This window comes from Mesoplodon densirostris, chromosome 9 (genome assembly GCF_025265405.1).
Source record: "Mesoplodon densirostris isolate mMesDen1 chromosome 9, mMesDen1 primary haplotype, whole genome shotgun sequence".
Classification (NCBI taxonomy): domain Eukaryota; kingdom Metazoa; phylum Chordata; class Mammalia; order Artiodactyla; family Ziphiidae; genus Mesoplodon; species Mesoplodon densirostris.
In genome coordinates, this window is record NC_082669.1 from 67,262,969 (window position 1) to 67,290,530 (window position 27,562).

Consider the following 27,562-nt stretch of genomic DNA (forward strand, 5'->3'; position numbering starts at 1 on the left):
GCTCATGGGCCCAGCCGCTCCATGGCATGTGGGATCTTCCTGGACCGGGGCACGAACCCGTGTCCCCTGCATCGGCAGGTGGACTCTCAACCACTGCGCCACCAGGGAAGCCCAAGTCGCACCTATTCTATTGAGGAAGTGGTGTGTTCAGTGGGTTTGTGGTGTCATGAGCGTCCCTTCCCCAGTCTGCCCGCTCTTTGAGGGTGGAACCACATAGTATTCATATTTATATCCCTAAGGAAAGCACAGTGCCTGGTTCAGAAGACAAACTTTAAAGATAAAAGCTGATTAAATGTTTGTAGAATGAATGCTATTTAGCCTGTCTCTGCTAGTAGTCATTCACTTCCTGCCGGCCAGGGCTCTGTTCAACGCATTTTCTGCAAGCCAACAATGCCTGTCTGGTCCCCGGCAGCCAGTGAGCATTCAACAGGTGCACTCTTTGGGCCTTGTACTCCTGTTTTAAAATGTATTTTCTTCTCTCCCAAATTAGCAGTTGATCATTTTAGGTTATACAATATGAATTGAAGGTGACTACTATTCAAGCTAGTCTTATAAGGCTTATTTCTAAGAAATATTCAGCTTTATGTTAACACACACACAAACCCCCCAAATCCCAAAACTTTCATCTTCCTTTCCAAATGGACATTCATTTCAGTGTCTAGTAAATGTATGTATGGGAAACATTTCTTTACGTTAATCAGAGAACAGAGCTGTGATTTCTGAAAAAGAAAAGCTCTGTTTCCCTTAGGTTTTCTCAGCTCCTCCATTGCTAGCCTCAGACAAGGTACACGTTATCTGCAATTCTGTGAGCTTTCCTGCATTTCAGTCGCATTGGGGAAAACGCTTTCCCGGCCTTCCAAAGGCAGAAAAACGCGATCCAGATAACTCCACTTCACTGCAACCTGGGAGCCGCGGATTTCGGGCCGCGCTGTGACGTCACCGGGCTCGCAGGCCGCGGCGCTGGCCTCAGGCTCGGCTGATTGGCTGGGGCCCATGACGTCACGGGCCGGGGCGGCCCTGGGTTCGGGAGGGCCCAGCTATGCTCCGGGTTAGTTTTTAAAAAGGGCGGGGCGGGGTGTGAAACAGGGGAGCTCGCGGAGCGCCCGGTCCCTCCCGCCGCGCCGGGTCCCGCCCAGTCGCGCCCACCGCCAACCTCGCCCGGCCGCCGCGCCAGCCTCGGTGGCGGCCCGATAGGGGGCGGGCGGAGAGGCGGAGCGGGGAGGAGCCGGGCGCGGCGCCGCGCTGTCCCTGGTCGCCGCCCACCCCGTTACACACAGCATGTAAACAGTCCCCGCCGGGAGGAGCCCCGGGACAGGAGGGAACCCGCGTCGCCCGGCCCCGCCGCCTGCCCGAGAGCCCACAGAGCCGCGCGCTGCCCGCCCGGGAGGAGGGCGCCCGAGGAGAGGAGGGCGGGCGGCGAAGGGAGCGGGAGGCGGGCGGCGCGTGAGGAGGCTGAGGGAGCAGCGGGCGCGGCGGGCCAGGATGGATTTCCAGCAGCTGGCTGACGTTGCGGAGAAATGGTGTTCCAACACGCCCTTCGAGCTCATCGCCACCGAGGAGACCGAGCGCAGGATGGATTTCTACGCCGACCCCGGCGTCTCCTTCTACGTGCTGTGTCCGGACAACGGCTGCGGGGACAATTTTGTGAGTGCCTGGGGGAGGGACCGCCGCAGCGCGCGGGAGTGTGGACTCGCAGCCGCTTCCCTGCGCCCGAGCTCCCTCGCCGCGAGGCGGTGGGGCGGGAGGTGGGGGGGCGTAACCGGCTGACCGCGGCGCACCCAGCTGCTCCACGCTCCGCCGGGGGAGCCCTCGGGCCCGGCCCGTTGGGGTCAGCGCTCCGGGTGCGTCCGGTAGGCGGCAGGCAGGGGCGTCCTTAGGATCCGGGGAGCCGGGCTAGAGAGGGTTGGTTCCGGGACGCGACCCCACGGCTGGAGCGCTGGGCTCGGCTTGGAGCATCTCCGGGGGTGTCTCAGCCTCGCACTAGTGCGGGCCAGGGCGCGCGGACCGGGGCGCACGGACCCTCCCCTCCCACAGGATCCGGAGTCGGGAGCTTCCTACACCCAGGCGTCCCGCCCAGGTGAGGAACCCCGTTACCCTCTAAATGCGCAGACACAACTCCTCGAGTTGTCCCCGCCGGGGAGAACCCGCTCCCGTCCCCCTCCCCCATGTTATTCTCAGCGGTGTTTGGACACAAAGCCTCCGTCCACACTAGCGATGCCCCATCTCCTGCACCTTCTTTGCGGAATTACACCTCGGATCTTAAAAACGCACTCGCGCGTGCGCATACACACACAAACACACACAGGCACGCCTATCCCCCTTTCCTCTCGTGCTTCCATTGCTTCTCTGTGAGCTTCCAACGAGGTGTGTGGAGCCCGAGAGGTTCTGTCCAGCTGAGGCGGCGGCCTCGGCCCTGCCAAAGCCCTTCGGTTTTTCCAGATGAGGGGGAATTCCCCCTCCCCACCCCACTCCCCGCCCTGCCCCAATCTCGGAGGTACCGGGACCTGGAACTGCGGTTTGGACAACTGCGGTGTCCAAAACCTCGACTTTGCATCCTGCGCCCACCTGGGATCTTGGCGCTGGTAGTTTAGGAAGGGGATGTAGAGGGCCGGGGAGCTGGGCTGGGAGGTGCAGAGACTGGGCGAGGATGGCGCTTCATGAATTGTTTGTAAGGACGAGGAAAAAATAATGGTCCCCAAATGTAAGATGGAGGCGGCTATGGGCTCAGGTTACCGGCCTGAGTCGCCGGCCTGAGCCTGGAGCTGGCGCTGCTGCCGCCCCTGCGGACGGAGGTGGGGCAGCGCCTCGACGAGGCCTGGCGCTGGCTCCTCAGGTGGGGTGAGACAAAGCTGGGCCGAGGTCCAGGCTGTCGCGCGCCCCTACCACCCACGGGAAGTTCGAGAAGGAGTTATAGAGACAGCAAGATTGTCTCTCTTGGCCCCAGGGAGATGAAGGCTTCTGTTTGACTTGTTGATAAAGCATGCCCCTCCCACCACCTCCACCCCACCCCGCAAAGGTGAACAACCCACCTGGCCCCAGCCCTGCGACACTCTAGAAGAGGGATGGCATTGGGGGACAGCCAGATTTGAGTTCTGGCTGGGTGACTCTGGTCAAATGCATTTTAATGTTTTCAGATGCTCAGGGTACACATCCAAAAAATGGGTGTAATACCAACCCCCAGGTGATCAAATAGATAAAGCACCTAATAGTCTCCACTGCACAGCAAGGGCCCCACAAATTTGGGTCAGAGATCTGGGGTTCCCCAGAGTTTAGAACTTGTCTCTTTTTTAAGAACCAATTTCTCACCTGTAAAATGAGGTTAATCAGAATGCCTCCATCATAGGTACTTGTGAAAGAGCAAGTAAACTATAAATGTATGTAAGAACACTGTTAACTGTAGTTAAAATAAGTAAATTAGTGTTGTCAGTGGGAGGTCATTAAAAAGGGATTTACTCCATTGTAAAAGTATAAGTATGCTCCAGGGATATAGTGGAAAGGGCATCAGGGTCCAAGTAATTGCAGTGTTAGGGTTTGATTAAGAGTCCCTGCTAGCCCTGGGCTTCCTTGGACTGTCAGTGACCTTTCCCCCCTCTTTATTGCTCGAGGTGGGACAAGAATCACTCATGGTTCTGGATTTTATGGGGGAGAGTTCCACACAGCCTTCCTGCTGGCACTGCAGGAGACATATCCAAAGAGAATAAGTGGGTAGAGAAAAGCAAGGCTATTCTCTTGCCTTGAATATGTTTATCAAACCATCATTCAGAAACATTAAGTATATCAGGCCTTTTTCAAGGCCACCCATATTATATTTTAAATGTTTTCCCACCTGTATGAATAAAGTGCTTGAAAGTATTTCTTTTGAAAGTATTCATTCACTGACAATTAAATGAAATAGATAGGGAAGAAAGATAATGGTGGGTGGGGGGAGTAATTCATTGGGTAGACTGGAACTTTTTCAGTTTCTAGAGGCCATAATGGACAAGATGCCAACCACTGGAGTTTTCTTCGCCCAAAACGTCTCCTCTAATCTGTCCCAGGCCAGATTTGTCAAGTGCTGTTTGCCTCTAGCTAAGGGAACTCAGACATGAAGTAAATGTCCTACCTCTGTTCTTTTCCTTTTCCCAGGAAAATCTGCTAAACATTAGAAGAAATTCGAGATGAAGAGAATGTAATCTGAAGGATTTGTTAACAATAAGAATATTTACATAACAATTCTCAATTTACAGAGGGTCTTTATATCATTCGTTCATTCATTCATTCAACAGACATTTATTGAGGGCTCACTCTGCACTTGGCCAGGGCTACCTAGAATGGGGCCATTCTATTCATCTAAGAGGCAGTGTGGTATAATGGTTAGGGCCACAGGCTCTGGGGTCAGGCTACTCGAGTTTGCACCCCAGCTCCCCACATCTAACTTTGAGCCTTGGGGGAAGTTATTTAACCCCTCTCTGCCACGATTTCCACATCTGTAAAATAGGGATGATATTAATACCTCCCTAGCAGACTTGTTTGGGAAAAGTGCCTGAAGTGGGGGTGATGATATTAGTGGTTCTGGCAGGGTCTCTGCACAGCAGCCCCTCTGGATCTATTTAAAATATAATCCAAGTCATGTTCTCACCACTCCCTACCTCTCCTAAACTGACTTCCCATTATTGCAATAAAACCTAAGCTTTCTTGGCTTCAAGTCCCCACATGATTTGTCTCCTGCCACCTCTATGACCTCATCCTGTACCATTCTTCCCCCTTGCTTACTGTGTTCCTGCCACACTGGCCTTTCTGGTCTTCAGACAAGCCAAGCTCATTCCTGCCTCAGGGCCTTTACGTTTGCTGTTCCCTCTGCCTAAAATACTCTTCCCCCACATCTTTACATGGCCAGCTCCTTTTTGCCATTGTGGCCTGGGAGAAACCTTCCTGACCACATACTCCCTCCCTCACCCTTTTATTCTTATCATAGCACTCATCAGCACTTGATAGTCCACTGTTTATTTTCTGCCTGCCCCACTAGTCTATAAGCTTCACGAGAGCTTGTCTTATCACTGTATTGCAGCGCTTGGAACAGTGTCAAACATGTGATAGGCGTTCAATCCATGTTTGTAAGAATGAATGACTAACAGTCTAGTGTAGAAGATAGATGTTAAATTTCAAGAGTGACAGCTTCAAAGACAACTACCACTTAAGTGCAATTTACTGTGTCAGACTTTGCATATATGAACTCATTTAATCTTAGTAATCTCACAAGCTACTCTGTAATTATCTCCACTTTACAGATGAGAAAAGTGAAGCCCAGCAAGGTTTACTAACTTTCCCCCAGCTAATAGATGGTAGAGCAGCTTGAACGGTAGCCTTGTTGTGATTATGTAGCACCACAGAAGTGACAACAGGGGACCCAATTCAGACTGTGGGTTCAAGGGCTACTTCATATTGAGCCTCACAAATATTCTCTAAGGTGGGTATTATTATACCCCCATTTTATAGGTGAGGAAACCGAGGCTAATGAGTTTAAGGCACTCATCCAGGACTATGCCACTAAGAAGTAAGAGAGCCAGGACTTGAGCCAAAGCCCAGAGGGCTGTGCCTTCTGCCATGCAGACTGTACCCCACGCAGCATCAGGCCGGGGGCTCCAGAGGCCTAGGAACAAGGACTTCTTTTTGTCTGCCCTCTCTTTGGCAGCTCCTGGGTCCCTTGTGCACTCCTTCCCCTTCTTGCTTCACAAGCCATCCTGTCCCTGCAGTCCGTTTCCAAACTGCTGCCCTGATTCAGGTCTCTCTCCATGGACGGCCAAGGAGTTCAGGTCCTGGGATAAAATGCTGCCAGTGCCTTGTGTGTGCTGGGAGTTCAGGGACGCAGCTACTCTGCCTGGCTCTTCAGGTGTCATGGGGAAGTGGCCGACAGCTCACATAGGCAGTGTGCTCCCCTCTTCTGCCAGCTCAAAAGGTCCTGAGAGCTCGGTCCGGCTTGAGGAATGGGGTGTTGGCAGCCACTAACATGCCAGCCAGACAGAGGGGCACGTGCTCCTGGGCATGGCAGCACCAGCTGTTTCCCTTTTCGCCTAGGCCAGGAGAAAGGAGCTCTCGAAGTGCACTGCCCGGCCCCTCCCTGGTGCCTGGGCACTGCCGACAAGGAGGGGGGTGCTCTCTTACTGTCCACGACATGTTTGGGTCCACAGTTTTGTAGAGTTTGATCCCTCCTCAATGCAAAAACAAAGGTAGCAGTTTTCGTAGTATTGAAGAAAAATGTTTTATTTATAGAGGGACTGTGTGATTTAATTTTATATGTGTGCCTATGCCTATGTCTTTCTCCATTTTCATCCTAGACATGTCTCTATTCTTAACTGTATGACTAAATAACAACCTTTTCATTTTGGAGAAAGAAAATACAACTTGTTTGAATGAGATTGCATCATGTTTACATGGTGGTATAGTGGAAAGAAGGCACTTTTTTGTTAAATTTAAACTCTATTCTCAGTTTCCTCTTCTGTCAAATGGGTATAATCATACCTATATCACATTATTATTTGCAGATTAAATGAGCAATAGTGGTAGACTGTAATGCCTTCCAGAGTGGCCATGCATTATTCGTACAGAGATTATTTCAGGGAAAAAGATATGCCCTTCATCATTCATGGGTGATAATCCTGAGGAGAGTAAAATTCTGCTAATATAAGTTCAAATAGGAGGGAATAAGCACTCATTGGGCCCCTGCCAAATGAGAGGCAGGGTTATCTACAGATTATCTCATGGAATGTTTATATCCACCCTGTGGGTATTATTATTTTCTGCGACTTACAAAGGAAGGAGCTGAGGCTCAGGTTGAAGGCATGACACCTCTCTTGACATCTTGGCTTTGCCTATTGCTTCCTGTGTGACCACAGACAAGTTGCTTAACCTCTCTGAGCCTCAGTTTCCTCCTTGGTAAAACAGATCAGTGTTTGACACCAAGAGCAGGTGGTAGGTGTGGCCAGCCATGCTCTTCCCTGGGCAGAAATATGTTGGCTGGCATGAGATGGCTTGTAGCTCTTACCCTCTTATACCATCTCTTCTGTGGAGAGCAGTCAGTTTTGTGTTAAGCTGCACCAACTTAAAATGCACCCCCAGTACTGCTGACAGCAGAAAACCCATGCAGTGAGAGTGAGGCCCTTGGCAATGGCCCTTTGACACAGATAACTGAGTCCTGGGAGGACAACGGGTGTGTTCTTAGCTCCCCTGCCACCCCCAGCTCTGCCTAAGCACCAGGAAGTCAAGCGCCATCCCCACAAGTGGTAGAACAGTAGGAGCACACAGACTGTGATCAATAAGTTGTTTGTGGGATTGAATTACCTTGATGATCTAATTCCATTTTTGGGTAAGCTGGATGTTCTCATCTATACTACAGAAAACAGAAAGGCGCCCATTTTCCTGTTTGCAGATGACATTGTTATAATGTCTTAAGCTGGGCGAGCTGTAATAATAAACTCTGACCCAACTTAATAACAGAAAGAACGGCCGCTGATGGTGTGTGCTGAAATCAGAGTTCTCACTGGGGATTTTCAACTCTAAATGAGCAGGAATCTATAGGCTGCTCAAGGTAGGTACAAGGGGGGCCACTTCACTGCAACCCATGCCATCCTGAAAATTGGAGGTGGTTTTAGTCAGTAATGGCATTTAGATTTTTTTTTAATGTAACGCCCACCCTCAAATCTGTAGTTAGTCAAAGTTCCACTCTGGTTCTTGTTCTCAGATTGCAGTCCCAGAACCAGCAGCAGAAGCATTACCTGGGAACTTGTTGGAAATGCAAATTCTCAGCCCCATCCCCCATCAGAAACTCTGGGGTGAGACCCAACAATTGTGTTTTAATAAGCCTCCAGGTGATTGTGATGCAAGCTAAAGCTTAAGAACCACTGCTTTCCCCTCCTTTGCAAAGCCTTTTCTCAGCATTTCCCCTATTATAATAGTCCAGGTCTGCGATCTGCCTTGGCTCTAACTACCCTATTGGAAATTCAGTATATTCTGTCCTCAGATTTATATTTGCCAGGGAATTACACTGTTCAAAGGCACAGGTTCTCTGACCCCCTGCTATAGTTTTTTCGTGGCCAAAGTGGGTGTTTGGTTACATATGCTTGATATTTTCCAAGGTGAAGGCCTTTTAGCCACGCCCTGTGGTGCAGGACTCTGGGTCTTCAAGTGTCCATTTGTCTTTGTACAAGACTAGACCCCAGATCCTGCTTTCAGTAGCTTCAGCCCAGCCACCGCATGCTCTCTCTGCCTTCCCTTGGTTTTGGAATGGGCCTCTCTATTTTCCTAAGAGGTAACCCTCCTGCCCCTAGTCCCTTTCCTGTTAGTTCTGAAGAGCTGGTCTGTTTTATGTGTGGGCACTGCCTCGGGCCACTGATGGCATGTCTTTCTTTGCATAGCATAGGCCTCTGGAAAGCAGTGGAGGCAAATCTGTGTCCCATCTGTGGCAAGTGCCAGGCATGTTTACCCGGCACTGTTTGTCCTAACCTCACTTGGTTTCCCATTATTCTTCTTCTGTTGTTTCCCCTTTGTCTTTATGTTCTCAACTGCAGACTTAATTTTTAGTTCATCTTATCTTGTATGCTGACTGCCTTGATTAATTTTAGAAGGAGACAGTTTCCATGAATAAAACTGAATACCTTTTATTATGAGATACAATGGACGTGAAGCAATTAACGTTTAGTAAGTGATGTCTTTTAAGCGGCCGTGCACACCTGGGCCTGTCTTATTCCAAATCCCCTGCTCCCTCACGTTATCATTTGGGCAGGGCTTCAGTTAAAACTCTTTTTTAAACCGCAAAACCAACACTACTGGGAATTCAGGATGAGTTAGACAGCCACGGGAAGGAGATGTAAGCACACTGGACATAAGGCCCTTTAGCAGGTGTTAAGTCTTTCTTCTCCAATATATTCATAAATCAACAACTCCAAAAGTGGAGTAATGAAAATTGTGACATGAACAATCTCCTCATGAGGCTATAGATGCCCTAGAAACACTCAAACTGAATAAACTGATTACCAAGCAGTGGTGGATACTCTGTGATCCTGTTATTGTTTGAGTGATATACTTTCCTTAGTTTACTTTGTAATTTGAAGTACTTTTTAAAAAAATGTAGTTAAAAATAGCCATGCAAGGTTTTCATAGATACACCTGCTTCTGAATGAACTATATCCCAAGTTGCCTTGGATAGTGTTCTCAGTGAAGTCACATAGGGTGTCTGATTTAGCCTTGTGGCAGGTGGAAACCCCTACCCCCAATCCTCCTGCAGATGCGAAAGGGGAAATAGGCGACTTATATCCACCATTTATTGAATATCTACTATTTGCCAGCCAGGCACTGTGCCAGGCACTAAATAAACTTTTTACTTTTTTTCTAATCTTCACAACAAGTCTAGGGAAGGCAGGCTTAAAATTTTCTGTCGTGTGGTGCTAGGTGTTAACCCCATCTCTAACTTGGATAAGAATTTGAAATATGCTTGAACTTTTTAAAACTTGAGGTTGAAAATGGGTGCTGAGCTGAACTTATATAAAGTGGGACTTTATTATTGGTCTTGCAGAATCCCCACTAATTAAGAATGAAGTGCAGTAACGGATATAAAAGCACTTTGTACTATTATGCTTTTGTACAATGCAAGAGACTATTATATAAATGGCATTTCAGAGGCTCAACAACTTTAAGGGCCTCTAATTAATAGGGAATCGTGTCTGAGCTATTCTCTAAGGTTGGAGAATCTAGAAGTTATCTTTATTAGGTCAAGGCAATAGCTACTCTAGAAGTCTGCTGGAATTAGAGCAGCACGTGTCGGAAATGGACCTTCACATCTATGAAACACAGATAATTGGGTGGTAAAGATGGCATATTAGCACCTTGTTATTCTCTCTTGGATCTGAGCAGTGTTTTAAGTTCTTTCTAGTTCCTGAAGATCCTGCAGTGATAAAGAAGGAAGTGAAATATGTTTATTGAGTGTTGGGCATATGACTTTCTGGGGTGATGCTCTAATCATTTGTATTAATAGGAGGGGGCAAGTGCTTGACGTGGGCCATTTCTCCACATTGATCTTGTCTCTTGCTGCCTAGTCCCTACTCCTTGCTCTCTTCTGCCAAATATCTTCCTCTCCTCTACACTTTTTTCACCAACGTTGAGCTGTCATTGCTCAGGCCCCTCTAAACAGTGATTCTTGGTACCTGACTGATACCCCGATGTCATCCTGGTAGCTCAGTGCCCCCTCCATTGCTCAGATATGCAGGGGCCTTCTGCATCTACATCTCTCAAGCCTGTTTCTTGGACTTATTCCAGATCCTTGAACATTTATGGGAGAAACTAGCCTAGTCTTAAAGACGTGCTAAAATGGATATCCTCATTTGGGGAAAAAATACCCCACTTGTCTAGCCCTAAGAAAAAATAAAACCTAAATCAGTCTCTTCTTGGCACGTGTTAACATTGCAAAGTGTTGCTTGGGTATGATGCCCTCTTAAAGCATTTTAAGGGAAGATGAGCTTTCAGAAAGCCTTTGTTTCCTGGTGACTTAGTGATGACTTTTCTGTGTGTTCTCCTGAATTCATTTCATCTTGAAGTAAATTTATCATCACAGACTAATCTGGGTAAAGAATATCTCCAAGTAAGCAGTTACAAACTATGCCTAATTAATCCTTCAGCCATTGCTGAAGGCAAAGGTAAGGATTACACAGGCTCTTGGTTTCTCCTTCCTCCTGTTTTAAAACCACCCATAGCTGGCACCAGAAGTGGGGCGGTGGAAATCATGAGTGGGGGAATATTGATCCCAATGCCGCTTTTACTACGTATGAGCAGATCTGATGGAAAATTGAGCAGGTGAGATTATGGACCAGAAGCATGGGGGTTCTCTGCAGGGTATGCATTTTCTGATGTCCTTCAATGCAAACAAATCAAGAATGACTGTACGGATTTTACTCTGGAATGGAGGCCTTCTTCAAATTCACGTAATTAAAGAAAAAAAAATCTTCTTGGCTTTGTGTATTTCAAACTGAGTATAATGACTGTGTGTCTTTGTTTTCTCCTTTCCCTTGCCGGCGGGCATGTAGCACGTGTGGAGTGAGAGCGAGGACTGCCTGCCTTTTTTGCAGCTAGCACAGGATTATATCTCCTCCTGCGGCAAGAAGACGCTCCATGAAGTCTTGGAAAAAGTCTTCAAGTCTTTCAGACCTGTAGGTGCCTGCTTGGCTTCTAAAGCCATCTTGTTGTCTCCAGTGATTGTGCTTTGAATAACATGGATTGTGGGGAAAGTGGGCAAAACCTGGGGTGACTAATTGTTTATCTCTTGTCTGCCCTGTGGCTTAAAGATAGCAGCTAGTGGAGGGAGGCTGAGGGCGGAGAGGGAGGGGGAAACGGGATGCGACACAGCTGTTTGTTGCAGGGATGATAGTTATTTCTAGCATCACTTGAGTTAAGAATCTCTGATTGGGTGGGAAGCACACAGAGCCTTTATGAGACAACTGAGTATTCTGGTTCTCATCCAGTAGACTTAAAACCAAAATGCTTAGAAGTGCTATGGAGGTTCTCTTATGATAGGAAATTGCCAGAAGGCTATATAAAGGATGTACCTCCATGTTGATGGATATGGAGAAGGAGGAAATTGGATAGTTGTTCTGTTCTTTTCTCTTTTTATGAAGTCTCTTATAGAGAGCTTGCTTTCCCCCAACCCCCTTAGGATTTAGGAATCTGTATGTCTATGGTTAGCTGACAGTTTGTTTCATTATAGCTGAAAAACATGTAAAATGAATACTCACCCCTAATTTGAAGACTACTTCTCTCTTTATTTTTATTGGAAGAGAAAGCCAGATTACATGACTCTTGCCCCAAGTTCAATTCCCTGCCCACCATAAATACTCTACATGCTCAGTGTTATTTGCTGTAGGATTTCTTTCTTTCTTTTTTTCTTTTTTCAAATCTTTTAAAATAGTATCTACTTCTTTCCTGGAATTTTCAAACTTGTCTTTTGTTTCTCTGAACATGGTAGGCTTGGCTGCATAAGAGACTGTCAGATATTCCAGTATTTCAAGGTTTGGGAGTCTGTTTTGTCAGCTTTTGTTACCACTGGTTCCCCGTCCTGGTATCTTGTTTCTTTGCATGTTGGATTATCTCTGCGTGCTTGAAAATTTGTATATTTGTATTTGAAAATTTATATGTGGGGTATATTGAGTCCTAAGATGATGGTACTTTCCTCCAGAGAGGATTTTTATTTGCTTCTGCCAGAGCAAATAAAACTCCAGAGAGTTCTTAGAACTCTCCAGGTGATGGACAGTCAGGTTGCAGGCCTGGTTGATTCTGGTTCATCCTTGTTCTGAGAGCCGCCTCAGTCTGTTCAGGCTGATATAACAAAATACCATAGACTAGGTGGCTAATAAACAAAAATGTATTTCTCATTGTTCTAGAGGCTGGAAGTCTGAGATTAGAGTGCCAGCAGATCTGGTATCTAGTGAGGGCCCACTTCCTAGACAGATGGCCATCTTTTCACTTGAACTTCACATGGTGGAAGGAGACAGAGAGAGCCCCAGGGCCTCTTTTATAAGGGCACTAGCTCATTTATGAGGGCTCTACCTTCATGAACTAATCACCTCTCATAGGGCCCACCTTCTAATACCATCACCTCGAAGGTCAGGATTTCAACATCTGAATTTGGAGGGGGGAACACAAATACTTAGACCATAGCATAGGGGTCCTAGCCTGAAGTGACAATGGTTTATAACAGTTTGCTCCTTTGAAAGGCCCTGGGTTTGACTTTGGTCTCCCTCGCTCTTAGAGTAGGCCAAGAATGCAGTGGAAGTTTCTTCCAGGTCAGCAGATGTCCTTAGGACAAAAGCAGCTTTTTATGATAGGTTTACCTCTCTGGGTGCTGATTCTCAATATATTTAAGAAGGCATTTTTCATATTGAATCCAGATTTTTTAGTTCTCTTTGCAGGAGTTTGTCCCGGTCACTATCACTTAATGCATCATTATAAAAAGTGGAATTTCGAGTGGCTTTTGTCACTTTATCTGATTTGTATCATTTGTCCAACCATTTCTTTTTGTTGTTGTTGTTTGTTTATTTTCTAAGCCTGTTTGGCTTATTCAAAATAGATTTTTGACTTAAAGATACTGGTCTATCCCACTTCCACTCATTCAAGATGTATTTACTGAGTACCCAGTAGGCACTTGGCACTCTTTACTGCTCTGTTCCTACCAGTTGAACCAGACAGATGAAAATCTTAGACCTCATAGAGCTTGTATTCTAGTGGCAGAGAGATAAGATAAATAAGTACAACATAAGATAAATGAGTATAACACATAATGTGTTAGTGACAAGTGCTGAGGAGAAAAAAACATGAGTCAGGGAAAGGGGGTGAGAAGTGTCAGAGGCACTGACGATTTTGATTAGGGGAGCAGGGAAGGCTTCACTGAGAAGGTAATGTGAGTAAAACTTGAAGTGAGATGTGAGCCATGAGGAGAGCTACAGGAAGAGCTTTCCAAGTAGAGAGAACAGCAAATACGACCACAGAGGGAGAGAAAACTAGTGTTCAGAGAGCAAGGAGGGGCTGGTACGGCCTGAGTTGGTGGGGGAGGGGAGGAACATCGAGAGATGAGTCCGAGGAACCTCAGGGGCCTGCAGGCCACAGAAGGACTTGGGCTTTTACTCCCGTGTGCTGGGGAGCCGCTGGAGGGGTTTAAGCACAGAGGGATCTGCTGAGTAGAGAACAGGCTGTGAGGGGTGGGTGGGAGCAGGGAGCCCAGTGAGGAGGCTGTTGCTTTCATCCAGGCGAGGCCATCGGTCTTGGACCAGGATGGTCACAGTGAAGGTGGAAGAAAGGGGCCGGATTCTGGAGATGCCTTGAAAGTAGACCCAACCGGACTTGCTGATGGGTTGGAAGTGTGGTGTGGGAAAAAGAAGACATGGAGACTCCAGAGGTCCTCATCTACTCAGTGAAGGGAATCGTGTTCCTTGACTGAGATGGATGAGGCTGCAGGAGGAAAGTTTAGGGGTGAGGCTATCCAGAGCTCGGTTCTAGACATGTCAATGTTTGAAATACCTGTTAGGCATCCAGCTAGAGATATCAAGGCAAGCAAAATTTTTTTTTTAATTGGTTCCCTCAAATCTTAACCCCCCCCCCCCAAACTATCTAATTAGCAAATGATACTCACTGTGCAGCTGGTTTCCTCAGGGAGGTTCCACTCATTAGCCTGCCACCCGATTCTCTATATGTGGCTGTCATCTGTGGTGGCAAGCAACAGACTACCTGCAGAATGGGCTTAACTGCAGAAGGTGAGCTCCCACCAGGATTTCTTTTGCCGTCTTGCTTTACCAAGTCTACGGCTGTATTTCAGCAACCAGGCCGCCACATGTAAGTGGAAAAAACTGCAGTCCAAAAAATCCAGATGCATAGCTAAAAGCGATTGACTTGGTTGAATACTTTCTTTCAGATCAAGCTGCTTTGTGTCATGGAGACACACAGATTTCATTGAACGCTGTTGGGCTTCCAGAGTTCATTTCTGAAGCAGAGCCTTCCGCCACAGTGGGCAGGGATGATGCTCCCAAAGTGGGGCCTTCACCTGGCACGGCGCCCCCTTTGGTGGGGAAGCTTTTGCGTGCTGGGCACTCTGGCTGGGTCTTTTTGCCTGCGGGAGAGGCTGGAGGCCTTCTCAGGACTAGTGAGGGTGAAATGCACACAAGCTTTGGGTTTCTCTCAGTCAGGATGTGCCCCAGATGGGATGAGAGGGAGTGTTACAGACCCGGGTGAAGGACTGCTGGAGATCGGTGGGGAAGATTTTACCCTCTCCCTCTCCACTGAAGAGTGTATTTCTTCCCACTGGTATTTATCTGTTTTATATAAAGGAGCTTTGGATTTAGAAATAAGACCCAGGAAAGGGTCTTACTGCTGTTGTAGCTGAAAGTATTTGTTGAAGTAACACATACCCAAATGCTACAAGGTTATCCCGCAGGTAAGCTTGAGCACCTCATTCCCTGAAAAGTTTTGATAATCTGATCAATCTCTGTAGCTCCTTTTTGTTTACAGTTGGGGAAACCACAGAAGGAATATTTTTACCTTCATCTTAGAACAGCCTCATTCATGGCTTTGAATTCTTGTTTTACCTTGGCCAGCCCATTGCCAGCCCCTACCCTGTGTAGTCTCTCCAGAAAGATAAGGACCTTTCTGTTGACAGCCTTCTGCTGCCTTTTGGGGCATCAGTCAAGCAGGGTCAATTAACTTTGCTGAAGCCCACGCATGCCTGCCTGCATGGCCAAAGAATGGAGTCATCTTCTGGCCATCCTCAGCGACCCTGCCCGCGAGGCTCAGCGTGCCACAGTAGAACTCTCTACCTTTGGACATTCCAATTTTGTAGACTGTGTGCTTTTCCTCCCCTTTCTGTTTGCCTTCTCCCCACCCCCCTTTCTGTTTGCCTTCCCCCCACTGAAACAATATCACAAAGTCCATGCCCTACCAAAGAAATCTGTTGTTCGATTTGACAAGAAAAAAAAAAATTATTCTTTTTCTTTTTTTTTTTTTTTTTTTTTTGCGGTTCACGGGCCTCTCGCTGTTGTGGCCCCTCCCGTTGCGGAGCACAGGTTCTGGACGCGCAGGCTCAGCGGCCATGGCTCACGGGCCCAGCCACTCCGCGGCATGTGGGATCTTCCCGGACCGGGGCACGAGCCCGTGTCCCCTGCATTGGCAGGCAGACTCTCAACCACTGCGCCACCCGGGAAGCCCCTATTCTTTGTCTTATTCACCATGTTACTCCTCCTCTTTTTTTCTCTATCTCTTCATCACATGAGCAACAAAATGTATGATCATCTGCTATTTGCCAAAGCACCGCTTTGGAGAGTAAGAGGCAGGGCCGGGTGCCTAGCCCTTGCTCCCAAGGAGCTGGCCTTCTGGTGGGAGACAGAGCCACAAAAACGTACAGAGAAACTCCAGCTTACAAAACCGAGCATTTATTTTGGTCTACACACTCTGCTAGATACAGTGCAAAGGAGTTCCATTCCCTGCTCTGCTTACTCCGATCTGCTGGTTCTCTGGGGAAGTGTTTCCTGAGAGGTTGTCAGTGAGTGTGCACCGACCGCAGGGTGTTGGTTGTGGTCCCTTTACCTAGTTATGCAGAATCAGGTTACCACAGTGATGAGGAACCCAAGCTCTGGGGGCAGGCTGCCTGGATTCAAATCCCAGTTCTGTCACTTGCTGGCTGTGTGACCTCAGGCAAGTTACTTGACCTTGCTGTTTCTCAGTTTTTTCATTTTTAAAAGTAGGAAACAAATGATGATAGTTACCTTAGGATTGCTATGAAGATTATATGACACGATTCTTGTTGGGGACTTAGTGCAGTGCACGGCACAGAGGATAAGCACTGAGTAAATGCTGGCATTGATGCGGACGGGATGGGGACACTTGGCAAAATACTGTTGAGAAGTGAGCTCAGGAGTGAAAGCTTTCATAGGACCCTTAGGTTTTTGATGGAGGAAGAAAACAATTTGCTAAGTGATTTCAACACATGCTTAACAGAAGCATCTGGCTAAGATAAGAGATTTTAAGGGGGCAGTGTTGGGGTATTATTGCCAAAAGTTTATCGACACTGGTTTTGGCAAAATAATAATCATCCGTTCAGTACCTGATCCGTACAACTCAGTGGGTTTGAGGCTAGTGCTACAAGGGGGATGAATGGATGCTCCTGTCCCCCAGAGGGACATATGACCAAAGAACCTCTGGTGACAGGGTTATGGGTGATATTTATTTTCTCTTCTGGATTTTCTAAATTTTCCATGATGTCACAGAAAACATTTATAATCAGGAACTATGTTGTGTTTTTTTTTTTTTTTAAAAACTGCCTTATCTACTATGTGTCAGAAGGACTGGGAATATCAGATGTGAGTGGGCTCATCGAGGAACAAAGTGCTGGCAGTGGCTTCACAAAGAGGGGGGACTTGAAAGGGAGAGATCTGGACAGTGTTGGAGCAGGAGGAGGGTCGGCCAAGAAGAAAGACCAGGAAGGCCCATCTTGGCCCCTTAGCTCAGAGAACCTTAGAGATGTCCCTGGGTGGGGCAAGGCGGCTTAGCCCTGGCCTGGCCGGCTCCCAGCCCGTGTTGTTCAGCCTTAGTGCCCCCGTCTTTAAAATGGGGGTCATACATGTTTCTCTGTCTTGTGGATGCATGGGGAGCTTCAAAATCAGAACACAGAGGGCTGTCAAAGCCCAGCCACCCCACTGAGGTTTGTTTCAATTTCCAGCTCATAACTGCTGTTAGGAAATGCTTATTGGGTGGATATGTGGCTCCATGGATGCAGTGGGGCAGCTTCCTTCCTGGACTGACCTATATTCTGCTCCGCTCCAGGGGCCTCCTAGCTTCTACCTAGTTTTTTTTTTTCCTTCCTGCTGGAAGGTCATATCCAAATGGTACATGTGTGCAAATGACAGCACTGCCATTGCCATCTGTGAGCAGGAGGGTTTATCCATGTCCTGGTACCAGTCAGTAATGGCTTCGGAGACACCTGTCACTAGCCTTGATCAATGCGAATTGGAGAATCGTTGGAGTCCTACATTTTTTTTGTTTAAATGGCCCTGGATTGACAGTTTGCCAGTCATCACATGATTGAGTTAGATAATGAAATAGTGGTTATGGGTCTAAATAATGCTGGCCATGCCATTCATTTTTCCCCTCCATGTTTTTGTATCTTTTATTTAGTGATGATTAACAGTCCTTCCTCCCCTCCACCCCCACTACTAGAAAACAGTTCACAAAAGAAGAGAGAACTTACCATTTCCAAGTTAGCTGCAAAACCAAAGCTAATCTTTGCCTTTCAGTTCTCTCAAAGCCTTACTCTATTCTCCTGGAGTATTACTCCTCCTCTTACTAGCACTGTGGACATTAGGGTCATGAGGCACCTGTTGCTGTGATGATTTTCTGTGCTGTTTTGGTGGATGTTCTTTTTTTTATTTTAATTGAGGTACAGTTGTTTTACAATGTTGTGTTATTTTCCACTGTACAGCAAAGTGAAGTAGAGTTCCCTGTGCTATACAGCAGGTTCTCATTATTGCTTTGATGGCCCTACCTGGAGTGAGAGCCTGTGCTTCCCCAGGTTTTCTCACTCTGATTGACCCTGGTCCCCTGCCTGGGGTTGCTGTGTGACTCCACATTTTTTTCTCTTGAGAAACAGAATCCTTCCACCAGAAAAATTCCCTTAATTCTGTCTTACTGGCATGAGCAAGATCGGTTGTTGTTGGGTTTTTTTGCCACTAGTGGCTGGAGAGCCAGGGATTATACCCCACAGGAAAACCCTTTGTGACCCAGAAAAAGTTCAATTCTTGCTTCTACTCTTCTAGTCTGGTCAAGAGTCTGGAAGAAGAGAGAGAATCCACTTGTGGGAAGCTGCCCCAGTTGGTCAGAAAGTCTGGTAGGAAAGATTATGCACAAGTGTGGGTTTTAATAAAAACACATTGAATTAACACAACATTGTAAATAAACTATACTTCAGTTAAAAAATATTGATAAGAACACAAAAAAAAACAACCCACTACATCCAAAAAAAAACCAGAACAAAACCACACACACACACATTGAATGTTGACAATTTAAGTTTATCATGGCATTTGTTTTTTGCTCATATTGTGAACATTCAAACCCTTGTCTTTTGTAGAACGTGCGATGGCCCCTAAAATAAGAGGGTACCTATTACTCTTGCCCATTTGGGTCTTACATCAGTCTTGCCACCTACCCCCCCCCCCCTTTTTTATCTCTATTATCGAAAAGACAGACTGACCAGGATCCCATCAGAGGTTTCTTGGTACCACCAGCATCATGGATCATTAAGATAAATCATGACAAATTCCCTGAATGCTTTAGAGTCTCAATACTCAGAGTGTGGTTTCTGGACCAGCAGTATCCCCGTCACCAGGGAGCTTGTTAGGAAAGCAGAATCTCAGATCCCACCTGAGACCCACTGACTCAGAATCTACATTTTAGGTGGATCCTGGGTGAGTCATATACACAGCAAACTGTGAGAAATGCTGCTTCAAAGAATCATCTGGAAGGAGCTTGCAGGAACCTCTCAAGCCACAGGGCACTTACTGGAAGCCCCGAAGGCCTAGCTGGTTGTCTGTGCTCTCTAGGGCCTAGATACTATCTCCCCTTCTTTTATAAAGACACCCTAGGGCTTCCCTGGTGGCGCAGTGGTTGAGAATCCACCTGCCAATGCAGGGGACATGGGTTCGAGACCTGGTCTGGGAAGATCCCACATGCCGCAGAGCAACTAGGTCCATGAGCCACAACTACTGAGCCTGTGCGTCTGGAGCCTGTGCTCTGCAACAAGAGAGGCCGCAATAGTGAGAGGCCCGTGCACCGCGATGAAGAGTGGCCCCTGCTCGCCGCAACTAGAGAAAGCCCTCGTACAGAAACAAAGACCCAACACAGCCAAAAATAAATAAGTAAATAAATAAATTTTAAAAAAGATTCTTAAAAAAAGACACTCTAGCCCAAGTGTTTGAGTGAGAGACAGCAGATGCTAAGTGCCAACTGAATAGAGCCTCTAACGCTTTCAAAAAGACCTGGAGTTAGTCCTACAGAAAACTGATACTCTCTTGGGTCTGAAGAGCTTTAATTCTCAAGGGTTAGCATCTCTACCCACCAGGTACAACCCTGTTAGGATGGGTGGGCCCCAGTACTTATGTGATCAGAGACTGTTCTGAAGAAGCAAGACCCTGGGAATGCCAACACTGTTGTCCAGAGTGATCATAAAGATTTTTTCCTGTCAACTGAAAAAAAAATTTACTGAAGTAAGAATGAATGACTCTATCAGGAGCAATTTAAATATACTTGACAGGATTTCTTGGCCTGTCTCCTTTACCTTATGAGAGTGTGTGGGTGCAGTAAAAGCAAGGACTCAGGATTCTTCCCAGTCTGTTTATACTCCTGTTTCTGATATGAATTCTTCACTGTTAAAAATTTGGATCCAGAAATTAAATTTTTTCTTTCCAATCTGGCTATTCAATCTATTCTTTTTATCCCCCTCCAGTTTTATTGCGATATAACTGACATACAGCACTGTATAAGTCTATGGCGTACAGCATAATGATTTGACTAACATACATCATGAAATGATGATCACAGTAAGTTTAGTGAATATCCATGGTCTTATATAGATAAAAAATTAAAGAAATAGGAAAAAAAACACCTTTTTTTCCTTGTGATGAGAACTCCTGGGATTTACTCTCTTAACAACTTTTTTTTTTTTTGGCCGCGTTGGGTCTTTGTTGCTATGTGCAGGCTTTCTCTAGTTGCGGTGAGCAGGGGCTACTCTTCGTTGCAGTGCGCGGGCTTCTTATTGTGATGGCTTCTCTTGTTGCAGAGCACGGGCTCTAGGCACGTGGGCTTCAGTAGTTGTGGCTCACGGGCTCAGTAGTTGTGGCGCACAGGCTTAGTTGCTCCGTGGCATGTGGGATCTTCCTGGACCAGGGCCCGAACCTATGGCCCCTGCATTGGCAGGCAGATTCTTAAGCACTGTGCCACCAGGGAAGCCCCTCTTAACAACTTTCTTATACAGCATACAGCAATGTTAATTATATTTATCATGATGTAAATTATATCCCTAGTACTTATTTAAGTTATAACTGGAAGTTAGTACTTTTTTGACTGCCTTCAGCCAATTTTCCCTCCCCTCACCCCTGCCTCTGGTAACCCAGAAGTTAGACTTACCTACCATAAATGAGAATGGAGACAGAGGTGGGAATGCTAGATTATTACATATCTGTATGATGTCCTTTGGAATCCCAGGCAAATTCTAGCTCTTGTGCTTTTTCTATTTTCCTCCTCATGCTTCCAAATTGTACATACTCATAAATGTTGATATTAACATTGCATATTGAATTTTTTTAAGTGTATTACCGAGTAGAAAACATTGAAGGCTCCAGCTATAGGAGCAGCATGGACAGCTGGAAGGATATCTCCCAGGTAGCCTGGCGGTTAGGTGGGTAATGTCTACAACCTGCTGGCCTGGGTTTGAATCCTGCTCTGATGCCTACTGGGCAACTCTGAGCAAATTTACTCAACATCTTCAGATCTTCTTTGTGAAAGGGAGATAATAATAGTACCTACCCCATAGGGTTATTATGAGGACCAAAGGAATTAATATACAGAAAAGCTGCTTATACAGTGCCTAGCAGATAGTGACTTAACCAATATAAACTATTATTATTGAATCCGAAGTGTGACAAAATTGGTTGGTTCAATGGAGTGTAAGCCTGAGAATCTAATGCAGAGGCTGATAGAACTGAGTTTCTCAGTTCTCTTCCTACTTCCTACAGTACTAATTAACAATGAGGCAGTCCAGAAGCAAGCCCAGCAGAAGAGAGAGGAAGAAGCAGGGTCTGGAGACAGTCTACTGATGCAGCACTAACTCCCCTTGAATAATTGAACTGGCTGTGCTTTAACATGAGAAGCAAGATAATATAATGTAATTAGATAATTCACATAAGACTACAGTTTGCAGACCATGGCCACATTCGCTTTCACATCGAATCTCCATAGTTTCTCTGGAGTAGAGCAGGTGCCATGGTTCCCACTTTACAGAGAAGGACACTGAGGCTCAGCAAAGGCAGTGGTCCCCAACTAGAGCCCTGGCTTCCAGGTGCGAGGTCCAGTGCCTTTTCCACACAGCCTCTCAGCAAATCTTCAGATTCTCCGCTAAGGTGCCTTAAATGTCCTGACAGCCATTGAGAGCTGCTTCTCTTCTCTCTCCCTCCTTTGAGGACAGGGGGAGAGCAGCTCTCAAATTAGCATCTGAAGATTTCCTGCCAAAGGGGAGGGCCTCCCATGTGGCTGATGCTATAGACCCAGAACTATGTGCTTTGGATTCACATCAAGGTAAGGTACAGAGCTAGGAAGAGGAGAGGGGAAGGGTTTCATGCTTGGCTTGCTGGAGCCTCTTCTACCAAGCCACCCTAAGCTGAGGAGAGGGTGGGTGTTAAGGGGTACCTACAGTTTGAGTCCATGTGAATTACCTAAACATATTATGAAAAAGAATAATCAGTGGCATGTCACTTTAGGACAAGATGGCAAATATGTGGATGCATGCCTCAACTGCGCCCCCTGTACCCATGACAGCCATTGCTAACTGACCAGGATCTTTCCCACTGAGCCTCAGAATCCTCCTGAACCCAAGGCTCCAGGCATCCAGTCAGATTCGTTAACTGAGAAGGAACCCATTGACCATTCCTCTTTCAAGGAGCATCCCTTCAGTGCAGTGAGGAGTTATATTTATTATTGAATTAATGCATCTTCTTTTGGCATTTAGGTGATTCTGGAGTTCTTGGTAGTGGCAAAAATATTTATATTTTATCAACAGTTTAAATGTTACCACTCTTTTGATACTTTCACCTTGCTGTGTCATCTAGCAGCTCTTGAAATAAACTTGAACACCAAAATATTAGTCATCTGTGTTAATTGTAACCAGCCATTTTTTTCCCTCTTTAGAGGCAAACTTTACCTTTTATTCCACCCACTAAGATATGGAAGGGAGATAGTAGTAGGGGAAAGGGGCTTTTCCCTTCTCCCCAGCACACACGAGATTGGTGCAGACTATGTGATTGGTGCAGACTGTGCGAACAAGCTGAGATACGCCCCTCCCCCAGTCAGCAGTGTCTCTGAGACAGCTGTAGCCCTGAGCTCTAAGGGGAAGGCACGTGCCTGCAGTTGGCCGTAGTGCCTTGGCAGGCCACGTGCATCATATGACCCATAATGCCTGGCAGATGATTTTGTCCTGAGCGTGTTCAGAGGGCCCTCTGAGACCTGCAAGAGTTGTGGTCTGAGAACTTCAGAGGAAAGGTGTTATTTTGATCAGGACTCTGCTTACCCTTTCCTCCTGTAAGCCTTTGGGAGGGAACGGAAAGGAGGGTGGCTGGCAGGGCCCTGGGAAGCAATGCAGAGTAAATGGAATGGTCCATCTCACTTTGTCCTAATGCAGTTAGTGTTTGGATCATAGGACCATTCAGTGAAGTTGCCTGAAAATGGTCAACCAAGGGGCTACTATGTGAGAAAGGTTCATCAAAGAGCTGTGGGTCGGCATCCCCATGATGGCAGACAAGGCCAAGATGCCTGCAGCCGTGGCTTCCTGCCAGCACCAGAGCGTTCGTCCATATTGATCAGGCCCAGCAAAGGGCACTCACGGTTTCTAACCCAGGACCAGCCAGTGTTTTAAGAAAACGTTTACTGTGTATTTATTGTGAATTTCCCTGATGATAATTATAGAGCATTTGGAAAATACAAAAAGATAAATAGGAAAAAATTTACCCATAATCACATTACCTAAAAAAGTACTCTTAAAATTTGGGTATATTTATTTCATTGAAGTCTTTTTTTCTATGCATTTGTGTATACTTTAAAAAATTTTTTGTATCATAATGAAAATGCAATTTTCATCATGTTCTTTTTACACGCATGAGCACATTTTTTATATCATTAAATTCAAAAATAGTATTTTAAGTGGATATATAAGATTCCATTTTATGGATGCACCATAATTTATTTAACCATTTTGTTGAACATTTCAGTAGTCTCTATATTTTTATATATGTGTTATGAATAATAGCAGCATGCATTTTTAGAGAAGAAGGCATAGAGGAGAATAGATTTTTAACATCTTGATGGGATAGTCAGCACGGTTCATTGTACTACTGCTAACAGCCCAGATATGTGTGTGTGTGCATAGATACTATATCTTTGTGTATACATGGATGATACTTAAAAGTAGAGAATCTCCAGGCTCTCCAGTAAAACCTAGTCCTTTGGGCACCAATCCATTGTACGATTGACACTTCCATCTAATAAGCTTATGAAAATAATTATACAGGTAGCTGACTCCCATGAGAAATCCATAGCTACTGTGCTAATTCCTGTTAAGTGCTATTGAAATTTTTTTATTGAAGTATAGTTGATTTACAATATTATATTAATTTCAAGTGTATAACATAGTGATTCAGTATTTTTATAGATTATACCCCATTTAAAGTTATTACAAAACAGTGGCTATATTACCCTGTGCTATACAATATATTCTTGTTGCTTATTTATTTTACACATAGTAGTTTGTATCTTTGAGTCCCCATCCCTATTTTGCCCCTCCCTCCTTCCCTCTCCCCAATGGTCACCATGAGTTTGTTCTATATATCTGTGAGTCTTTTTCTGTTTTGTTATATGCATTCATTTGTTTTATTTTTTTAGATTCCACATATAAGTAATAACAGAGTATTTGTCTGACTTATTTCACTAAGCATAATACTCTCTAGGTCCAGCCATGTTGTTGCAAATGGCAGAATTTCATTCTTTTTTATGGCTGAGTAATAATCCAGTGTGTGTGTGTGTGTGTGTGTGTGTGTGTGTGTGTGTGTAACTCACATCTTCTTTATCTAGTCGTCTGTTGATGGAAACTTAGTTTACTTCCATATCTTGGCTATTGTAAATAATGCTACTATGAACATTGGGGGTACATGTATCTTTTTGAATTAGTGTTCTTGTTTTCTTCAGATATATACCCAGGAGCAGAATTGCTGGGTCATATGGAAGTTCTGTTTTTAATTTTTTGAGGAACCTCCACACTGTTTTCCATAGTGGCTACACCAATTTACATTCCCACCAACAGTGTAGGAGGGCTCCCTTTTCTCCACACCCTCTCCAACATTTACTATTCATAGACTTTTTGGTAATAGCTATTCTGAAGTTTGAGGTGATATCTCATTGTGGTTTTGATTTGCATTTTTCTCATATTAGTGATGTTGAGCATCTTTTCATGTGCCTGTTGGCCATCTGTATTTCTTCTTTGGAAAGATGTCTATTCAGGTCTTCTGCCTGTTTTTTGATTGGGTTGTTTTTTTGATATTGAGTTGTATGAGTTGTTTATATATTTTGGATATTAACCCCTTATCAGTCATATCATTTGCAAGTATTTCTCCTGTTCAGTAGGTTGTCTTTTCATTTTGTCCGTGATTTCCTTTTCTGTGAAAAAGCTTTTAAGTTCCATTAGGTCCCATTTGTTTATTTTTGCTTTTCTTTCTTTTGCCTTAGGAGACATATCCAAAAAAATATTGCTACGATTTATGTCAAAGAGCGTCCTGTCAGTGTTCTGTCCTAGGAGTTTTATGGTTTCTGGTCTTAAATTTAGGTCTTTCATCCATTTTGAGTTTATTTTTGTATATGGTGTGAAGAAGTGTTCTAATCTCATTCTTTTACATGGAGCTGTCTAGTTTTCCTAGCACCACTTATTGAATAGATCGTCTTTTCTCCACAGTATATTCTTGCCCGCTTTGTTGAATTTGGATCAGATGCCTTTGGTTGTCTTCCTGCCTGTGGGCCATTTGGCACTCACAGCTGCTTCTCTTCTCTCCCCTGTAGTTACTGGGGCTTCCGGATGCAGATGACGACGCATTTGAAGAGTACAGTGCGGACGTGGAAGAGGAGGAGCCAGAGGCAGACCACCCCCAAATGGGGGTCAGTCAGCAGTAGACTTCCAAGGGGTCCCACCTGAGAAGGAGAGTGGGCCCTGTGGTACCCGAGGTGGGGTCACAAGCTCCTGGGTTAGCATTTTGCAATAGCGCTTCGAAACAGGACGTCTGACTCCCAGCATCCAAATTAAAATGAAATACCTTTTTAACGACCACACGATATCTGGGATGAGCTTTGCTCAGAAGTGACCTGAATTTTACTCCCGTTTCAGTGGGTCTCTAATGGAGTTGTCTCAGTAGCCTTTGCCATTTTGAATTTAGAGTCCATTTTGCGGCTGACTGTTCTCTCTTGAGTTTATGTTGGAGAACTAACATTTGCTGACTCAAAAGTAGAGAACTCTGAATGTATTAAGGATATGTTTTGAGTCATCACAGGTGACATTATTGAGAGAAAGCATGGCAGAGAAGAAATGCAGTCTGCACTTTTTATGTACCTTTTAAGTGTATGTAAATGGAAGGTTTTGCTTATAAAGCATGAGTTTTAATATCTAGTCATTAAACTGCACAAGTGCAAATACAAGGGCAGAAAAGGAGTATTACTTAGTTTTGGATTAAGAGGGTAAGAGAGGCAAAGAAGCCTTTGTTTAAGTGTTCTGCCATTACTGAGTTACCTAGATATATAGCAACTGGTTCATGGTTAGGTAGAAACATTATTTGCATGTTCAGTTAGTTTAAAACATGCTGATTCCAAAGCCACTTTTAAAGTCTAATAGTGGAGAATATAAATGGGGTGACATAAATTATTGATTTCTTTAAAATGTTTATAAGCCACCCCACATATGAAACGAAACATTTACCTTCTCTCTTTATAACAAGATGGCAACTTGTTAAATCATGAAAACATCCCAAATCCAAGTGCCACTTAAACTTTGAAGCCATAGATGAATTTAATAGGAAAATAAACCAGGATAAATTTTTTTTAAATATGATGGAATCCTTCTTTACTTTCTTAATCTGACTTTTATTCTTCGAAAAAAAGTCAAGAAAGGATCCCTCTGTATAATTTATTTAAAAATTGTAATCAAGTGCTTTGAGGAACCTCAGTGCAGTGAAGTTTTAAAGTGGTATGAAGGTGGGAATCTTTTAATCGTGGGTTAGCTTGGTTCAGAAGGGAAGTTTTAATGATCAAATATTCCGACAACTCACAGAAACAACTACTATCATAACTGGAAACACTGCTGTCATCACTTAGCAACACCCACTGAGGGGGGAAATTCTTTGCAATGCTAACATGGAATTATTTAAAACATTCATTTTGCTTAGACCCTTCTGCGTCTCTGGTTCTAATAAAAGATGCAGAATGCCTCTTTTACAACACTTGACTAAACATAACATCTGGGGTGGAATTGTTTTTAACATGCACACACATGCCTGTTGGGTTGTCAAAGTTTTAGATTAAAAAAAAAAAGCAGCAGAGGCCACAGAGTTTACGGGAGTCTTGTATATCTTCCAGGCATGTTGGTGTAAACGTGATTATCTCAGCATTTTCTGTTTAATTGATTGGTGCCGTGAGGAGTACAGCTGCTCGTGATAAAACGGCGTCCTACAGTTTTAAGTCATCGGGTAAAATAATTTCGTGGTTTCCATCCGTGCTTCAGTACCCATGTTTTTTTCTTTTCTTGGAAAAACATATTAAAGGTTAACTTCAAGTGAAATGAATTTCCTTTGGAGTAGCCTATTAACAAAACAAACCTTGGGGTTTTATCCAGTGGAGCAAGCGGATCCCGTGCTTTGCTCCCTTGCCTGTGTTCTGATTGGCTCTGAACCTGAGCACAGGTGATTGGGAGCTATGCCTCCCGTAGGTAGAGCCCACGTCTATAAGCTCCGTGTTCACACCGTAGTCTGAAAGAATGACTTCTGCCACGGAAACGAAGAAGCTTGACTGGCTTGCTCCATTCAAAGGTAAACTGGAATTTTGTACGTAGAGGCTTAAAATCTAAATTTACATATGTTTGAAAGTGGAATGGACATATAAAATGTATTTTATGAAAAAAGTGTTTAGGCTTTGACCAAATGCATTGTGGTATTATTATGTGAATGTTCTCTGTTTATAAAAATTGAGCTGAGATAGACTCAGCCAT

The 27,562-nt window shown here is 45.1% G+C and overlaps 1 protein-coding gene across 3 annotated transcripts; it reads left to right on the forward strand.

Annotated features, from left to right (window-relative positions):
• Nucleotides 1–1,227: 1,227 nt before the first annotated feature.
• MTURN (maturin, neural progenitor differentiation regulator homolog) lies at nucleotides 1,228–27,136 on the forward strand. Of its 3 annotated transcripts, none has more exons than XM_060108005.1 (4): nucleotides 1,228–1,644; nucleotides 11,052–11,174; nucleotides 25,372–25,467; nucleotides 26,935–27,136. In XM_060108005.1, the coding sequence occupies exons 1-4, from the start codon at nucleotides 1,483–1,485 to the stop codon at nucleotides 27,010–27,012; spliced, it is 459 nt and encodes a 152-aa protein (XP_059963988.1). In that variant the 5' UTR covers nucleotides 1,228–1,482; the 3' UTR covers nucleotides 27,013–27,136. The 3 variants fall into 3 exon arrangements, 2 of the variants coding, with proteins under 2 accessions (XP_059963988.1, XP_059963989.1); XR_009533349.1 differs by having other exon boundaries at nucleotides 1,229–1,644; nucleotides 25,372–25,533; nucleotides 26,935–27,007; XM_060108006.1 differs by having other exon boundaries at nucleotides 1,229–1,644; nucleotides 25,372–27,012.
• Nucleotides 27,137–27,562: the final 426 nt, after the last annotated feature.

Bases quoted from the DNA above. Each gene is read 5' to 3' on its own strand.
- MTURN (XM_060108005.1), top strand. From the start codon at position 1,483: ATGGATTTCCAGCAGCTGGCTGACGTTGCGGAGAAATGGTGTTCCAAC. The intron at 11,175-25,371 runs GTAGGTGCCTGC...TCTCCCCTGTAG, and splicing joins TCTTCAAGTCTTTCAGACCT to TTACTGGGGCTTCCGGATGC. The intron at 25,468-26,934 runs GTCAGTCAGCAG...TATATCTTCCAG, and splicing joins CAGACCACCCCCAAATGGGG to GCATGTTGGTGTAAACGTGA.